At 44.2% G+C, this 7,379-nt stretch overlaps 1 protein-coding gene across 1 annotated transcript in view; it reads left to right on the plus strand.

Annotated features, from left to right (window-relative positions):
• Positions 1-7,379, plus strand: part of LOC119407813 (WD repeat containing planar cell polarity effector) — a 170,923-nt gene that overhangs the window by 58,414 nt on the left and 105,130 nt on the right. The window contains exon 3 of the mRNA XM_037674642.1: positions 3,027-3,630. Within this exon, the coding sequence (XP_037530570.1) occupies positions 3,027-3,630 (604 nt within the window). The remainder of the gene's footprint in view (positions 1-3,026; positions 3,631-7,379) is intronic.

Below are 7,379 nucleotides of genomic sequence, written 5' to 3' on the forward strand. Positions count from 1 at the left end.
CATTAAAAACCTATTTTTGTATATCTGCCGAGTTGAGTCCCTGTTCTGCACTCTGGGTTCGCTCCTGACACAAATCCTAACACTAACTGTGCATGTACAACTTTTAATGAGAATCTATGGGAAATGATTCTAGCACCGCAAGGGCGAAAATACGTTATCAATCAGACATTTTTGAAAAGAAAAAAAAACTTTTCTCGTTAACCATAAAATCTTCTATCTTACACAACAAAAAAAAATATATATATATATTTTGAAATATTTTTATTATTTCATTTTTATTTAAAATTTTTCTGTCTTCAAGATAATATGCGAGTGGTTTGAGTGGTGGGGCAGTGCCCTAGCGCCCCCTATTGATGAGCCGCCACTGCTTGGCTCCAGGTAAAGAGCAGAAGTTGTTTATCACTTTGTGCCAAGCTGTGGCATGCTCAGGAAGGAGATGCTGCTGACCTTGAGTTAAATGGAGCTCTTATCATTAGCTGTCGTGATTGAAAGCAGGGTGTTTATGAACAGTGTGGAAGGCCCCGTTTCTTGCATCTTTTTTTATTTTTGTTTGAGCAGCTGCCATGGAGAAACTCTTTCTTCTTTTTATCTCCTTTAAAAAAAAAAACAGTCCAGTAACACATAGCCAGGGTTCAAACATAGTTGCATGTAAAAGAAGATATTAAAGTAATAATAAAATATGGTACAATTGTATTAGTTGTATTAAACAGATAGAAATAGTCACATATGTTCTTGTACACATGGAGATGTGGACACCATAAACTGGACCCCATTTACCATGCTGTTCTGAGGTATATAAGAATTTCACCCTTTAGGGCTCACCATTGTATTCTATATACTCTTGCTGGACTTATTTCACTCAATATTCGAAGGATGAAACATTGGTATATTTTCATATACAAAGCCATTTTAGAAAACCATCATATCAACTCCAGGTACATTACACTACAGAACACACACCGTCTCGGGGCCAATAGCTGGCTGCAGTTTAAGGTACCCTTTGTGCACACAGAATTAGGAAGATGAGTTTGTCCTATTTCGGCCCATGTCTTGGAATGATCTGCAGCTTAAGTTGAGGTTCAGGACTCTGATGACTCCTAACAGACAGAGCAGACAGCATCCCCACTAACTCAGGAGCCAGGCAGAAGGAGAACTCCTACACAAGACAGGCTCTAGAGCAATGTGGATATCCTAACTGGGCCTTCCTGAAAGCAGAGAAGAAACACAAAGAGGACTCCAGTCAGCCATCAGGTGAAAAGGAGGAACCCAGACCCAGACCAGTGGTCATTCCGTATGTTGAGGGAGTATCAGAGAAACTGAGACATTTATTTTCTAAACATAACGTCCCAGTGGCTTTTAAACCCCAAAATACATTACGGCAAAGACTGGTTCATCCCAAAGATCCAGTCCCCTGGCACAAACAGAGTAATATTGTGTATGCTGTTCAGTGTCAGGGGGCTGTGATCAGTCTTACATCGGGGAAACTAAACAGCCACTGGCCAAAAGGATGGCCCAGCACAGAAAATCAACATCATCAGGCCAGGATTCTGCGGTCTACACTCATCTCCAGGCCAGCGGTCACTCTTTCAAGGATGAAGATGTTCACATCCTGGACAGAGAGGAACGATGGTTTGAGAGAGGAGTAAAGGAGGCCATCTTTGTGAAAATAATTTGTCCATCATTAAACAGGGGTGGAGGCCTCCGGGTTCAACTGTCCCCCTCTTACAATACTGTGATTGCTAGTATCACTCAACCCCCTGTGAATAGTAAACAGCCATCAGTGTTAGGCTGATGGTCCTTCTTGACCATGTGAGCAGCTGGTTTTGGTTGTCAGCAGCAAACTGGTTGATCCACTCTGAGAAGGTGCTATTTAAGAGACTGAGCTGAAAACAGCACCTCAGACTGAAGAAGTCTTTCAGATGAGAAATGAAACGTTTCTACATTTTTTTGTTGTTTTGTTTTTTTGAATGTCCAGAGGACCAGATTGAACTTTTTTGGATTTTTCTACCTGGATTGTTGAGCATGCATCAAGATATATTCTTATTATAGTTTCACTTTTTGGCTGTATTAATTTTTATTGATAAAATTCTACTCTTGTTTGTTTAATTTCAATAACAATCTAAACATGTCAAGGATCCTCTGTGTTTTCTCTTATAAGTTGATGCATTATGCACTTTTCTGTTCCTCTCTGGTGTATGTTGCTTTGCATTGTATGTATTTTGAAAACAAAAAGTGTGGCATTGCACACTAAGACTCATTATCCATATTTCAATTAAACATAGGGTCCATAGTATACTTTGTTGCATAATATTTTGTCTCTATCTCTTTTTACAGAAACCATAGTTTTAGTCACAAATGCATCTCAAGCACATAATTTTACTAAACAGAAATACCTTTTGTAAACAGCAGCGAAAGTCTCAACCAAATTGTTTGCACATTTAAAAAAATATTTTTGGTTTTCATCTTTTAAAACTACAATCTTTCAGCAGCATTACTTTTCCCTCTGTAAAGGACATACAAAAAATAAAGCATTAATGTCACATAAATATTACCAATTCTAATAAAAATATATTGTTTTTTTATGTTGTTCCAGTCATTTGAAGTTATCTGTTGAGGAGAAACTTTTTATTAATTAAAAAAATGCTAAATGTAATAGCTTTACAGACGTAAAATAGTTTCTAAACACCAAGGTGATTTCCAAAGAACTCTTGGCTCTGTCAGCTATATACAGTAGACAGTTTTAAGGGCTGATACTTACTCTCTTTTTATCCTATTTTTCTAGTTATCACAGATTTTTTTAAATGACATCATCCTGGTCAGATGCAAGGACTGGATTTTAAATGGATAATATTGTCAATGTTCTAAGAAAAATAACAAAGGATATTTATAACTAAAGTTTTATGAGCCTGTAATGAAGTTGTAATAGTTCAAGCAACAAATAAAATAAAGAAAGGATTTGCTGAGAACTTTTGCACAATATGCTTTAAATTTGAGCTGTCTCTTTTTTTGTACCTTTTCTACCTCAGGTCCTTTGCTCTGTCCGGACTGAAGGCAACCCTCTGGACTGCTGCTTTAGTCAGCTTCAGCCCTATCAGATGCTGACAGTGGAGTTACCTGCAATACCTCAGGGTTTCAGACAGGCCTCCTGTGCTGCCACCTGTGTATATGAATGTGCACGGGGTCGACTGCGCCGCTTATCCATCAGCAACATTCCACTACTATCGCATCCTCTCTCCTGTTCCCGTCACCCCTCTGAGACCACAATCCTTTTTGGTTTGAGCGACTCCTCCTTAGTTCTTTACGACCAGAGACGAGGAGTCTCTCTGTTGGTCTCCTGCCCTGTGCCACCCACTTACATGGCCTGGCACCCCACAGGGGCCGTTGCCATAATAGCAGGAGGCCAGGAAGAACTGATATGCTTTGATGTAGGCTTGGCACCTTTAAACATGGCGCTGGTAGCAGAGGAGGTAACTCCAGCAGCTACATTAAGACTGACTCAGCATCTGTACTGCCCTGGAGGCCTGGCTGGACTGAAGTGGGCAACAGGTTTGGATGGATGCCCAGAAGGGACAGATATGCTGACAGTAGTCTTCAACGGGGGACCTCTAGCTGCCTTAAGATTAAAATCAGGTAAGATTAAATAAAAAATATGTGTGTGTGTGTGTATTTGGGGGGGGGGGGGGGACTGCCCATACCAATCATTTGAGGAAACTATGCTTTCTAGTTTTTAAATTGCAAAGCATACTGGTAGTTTCCTCAAAAGATTGGGTTGGCGAAAATTTATTCTATGGTGGCCAAGGCCACCATTGGCCACTCCCTGACTCTGCCCCTGCACCTGGTGGTAGATAAAATTGCTCTCTCCACTCTGCTCTGCCTCAGACAAGTACATAAAACCCACACCCTACCCTACCTCTGTTATACACAGTGTAACTCCTACTCATTTGAATATCTTCCACTAAAAACATTAACATTTACTTGCATTCAAGTTCAAGTTTATTGTCTTTTCATCATATGTGGCACATGACGAAACTATGCATCTGGGGTCCCAGCCACACCCAAAAACAGCAAAAATACAAAGCAAAAAAAAAAAGAAGAAAAGACAGTACATAAGGATCTAAGATACACACCAAGATACACACCAAACGAACGCCAAAAGCTCCAAGACACATGCCAAACACCAACAATGCAAAACAATATGACATATCAACAGCAGCCAGAACATGAGTTTGTGGTGCACAGATGGGCATGAATGAATACAGCAGCATGAGATCAGCAGCATGGATAATCAGCAGCACAGATGTCACATATCACAAATCAAAATGGCATTACAGTGATTTTTTTTTTTTTCCCCTTACGTGATTATACTGGTCAGGTATTTACAAGTCTAACAGCCTCAGGATAAAAGCTGTTCCTCAGTTTATTCATTCTACACTTAATGCTCCACAACCTTCTGCACGAGGGGAGCAAGGCAAAAAGTGTGTGTGCTGGGTGAGTGGGGTCCTTTGTGATGCAGGTGGCCCTCTTCCTGCATCCGGAGGTGTAGCTGTCTGGGATGGTGGGGAGACTGACTCCAACAGACTTCTGTGCAGCTTTCAAGCCACACGTTGATGCTGGAGCACAGGATGCTCTCCACTGCACACCTGTAGAAGGAGGTGAGGACTGAGCTTCCCAGACCAGCTCACCTCCCTGTTCCCTGTTCACTTCCAGTCCTGGAAAAAAACTAATCTCTATAAGTAAAAACATTTACTGTACTATTTAAATTCCTCAGCAATGGTGGACATCAGCATACTGCTTGTTGTTATGTTATGCTGTTTATTTGTCATATTCAGGATAACACAAGGTCAACAATGCAATGAAATGTTCAGGACAAGAAGAACTGATTTGACTTGCTAAAAACAAACAAACAAGAAATATTAAAGCATGCAATAAGGGTACAAAATAAAGTATCAAAAAGTGAAAAAGAAATGTAATGTTTACAATGTTCAAAAGATAAATGGTAAAAAATAACATGGTATAACGGTGCAAGTAGGATGAATTTGTATGCACATGATTAGGTAAATGGTTAATGGACTGTACTTATATAGCGCCTTTCTATCTTATCAAGATACTCAAAGCTCTTTACAATCTGTGCCTCATTTACCCATTCATACAGCACTCTACTAGATCTCTGAAAAGCTAATTGAACAAATCATTCTAATGAGACTAATCAGAGCTTTATCACATTCACACACTGATGGGACACACATCGGAGGCAGCGAGGGGTTCATCGTCTTGCCCAGTGACACTTTGGCATGTGACTACTGGTGGATTCGAACCCCCAACTATTGCATTGTTACTGCTCTAACCACTCAGCCACAGCTGCCCTATTTATTGCACATTACAACTACACCGGTTGTGTGACAGGTTATTGCACAGGTAGTGAGTAACATTGAGCTTAATTGAATTATGATGGTACGGTAGTGACATACATGATACAGCCACAGTCGTCTTCTTCTTATTTCAGCTTTTCCCTCTTCATGGGTCGCCATAGCAAGTCATCCTCCTCCATCTCACTCTGTCCTCTGCGTCCTCTGTCCTCACTCCAACTACATCCATGTCCTCGTTTACTGCATCCATATATCTTCTGCATCCATATATCTTTTCTCTCTTCTCTTCTCTTTTCTAACATCCTTCTACCAATATACCCACTGTCCCTACTCTGGACATGTCCAAACCATCTCAGTCTGGCCTCCCTAACTTTATCTCCCACTTATTTAATCTGTGCTGTACCTCTGATGATCCATCCATCCATCCATCCATTTTCTTCCGCTTATCCGGGGTCGGGTCGCGGGGGTAGCAGCCTAAGTAGGGAGGCCCAGACTTCCCTCTCCCCAGCCACTTGGGCCAGCTCTTCCGGGGGAATCCCGAGGCGTTCCCAGGCCAGCCGAGAAACGTAGTCCCTCCAGCGTGTCCTGGGTCTTCCCCTGGGCCTCCTTCCGGTGGGACGTGTCCGGAACACCTCACCAGGGAGTCGTCCAGAAGGCATCCTAAACAGATGCCCAAGCCACCTCAACTGGCTCCTCTCGATGTGGAGAAGCAGCGGCTCTACTCCGAGTCCCTCCCGGATGATCGAGCTTCTCACCCTGTCTCTAAGGGAGAGCCCAGACACCCTGCGGAGAAAACTCATTTCGGCCGCTTGTATCCGAGATCTCATTCTTTCGGTCACAACCCAAAGCTCGTGACCATAGATGAGGGTGGGAACGTAGATCGATCGGTAAATTGAGAGCTTCGCCTTTTGACTCAGCTCTCTCTTCACCACGACAGACCTGTACAGCGCCCGCTTCACTGCAGACGCTGCACCTATCCGCCTATCGATCTCACGCTCCATTTTTCCCTCATTCGTGAACAAGACCCCAAGATACTTGAACTCCTCCACTTGGGGTAGGACCTCCTCCCTGACCCAGAGAGGGCACTCTACCCTTTTCCGGCTCAAGACCATGGCCTCGGATTTGGAGGAACTGATCTTCATCCCGGCCGCATCGCATTCGGCTGCGAACCGCTCCAGCGAAAGCTGTAGATCACGATCTGATGAAGCCAATAAGACCACATCATCTGCAAAAAGCAGAGACGCAATTCTGAGGCCACCAAAACGGATCCCCTCAACACCTTGGCTGCGCCTAGAAATTCTGTCCATAAAAGTTATGAACAGAATCGGTGACAAAGGGCAACCTTGGCGGAGTCCAACTCTCACTGGGAACAAGCCCGACTTACTGCCGGCGATGCGGACCAGGCTCTGACACCGGTTATACAGGGACCTAACAGCCCGTATCAAAGGGCCTGGTACCCCATACTCCCAGAGTACCCCCCCACAGGGCCCCCCGAGGGACGCGGTCGAACGCCTTCTCCAAGTCCACAAAGCACATGTAGACTGGTTGGGCAAACTCCCACGCACCCTCCAGGACCCTGCTGAGAGTGTAGAGCTGGTCCAGTGTTCCACGGCCAGGACGAAAACCGCACTGTTCCTCCTGAATCCGAGGTTCGACTATCCGACGGACCCTCCTCTCCAGAACCCCCGAATAGACCTTACCAGGGAGGCTTAAGAGCGTGATTCCCCTGTAGTTGGAACACACTCTACTGTCCCCCTTTTTGAATAGGGGGACCACCACCCCGGTCTGCCAATCCAGGGGAACTTCCCCCGATGTCCACGCAACATTGCAGAGTCGCGTAAGCCAACACAACCCTACAACATCCAGAGCCTTAAGGAACTCTGGGCGGATCTCATCCACCCCCGGGGCCCTGCCACCGAGGAGCTTTTTAACCACCTCGGCGACCTCAGCACCAGAGATTGGAGGGCCCGACCCAGAGTCCCCAGGCTCCGCTTCCTCAGTGGAAGACGTGCC

Source organism: Nematolebias whitei, chromosome 1 (genome assembly GCF_014905685.2).
Source record: "Nematolebias whitei isolate Nwh7 chromosome 1, NemWhi1, whole genome shotgun sequence".
Lineage (NCBI taxonomy): Eukaryota > Metazoa > Chordata > Actinopteri > Cyprinodontiformes > Rivulidae > Nematolebias > Nematolebias whitei.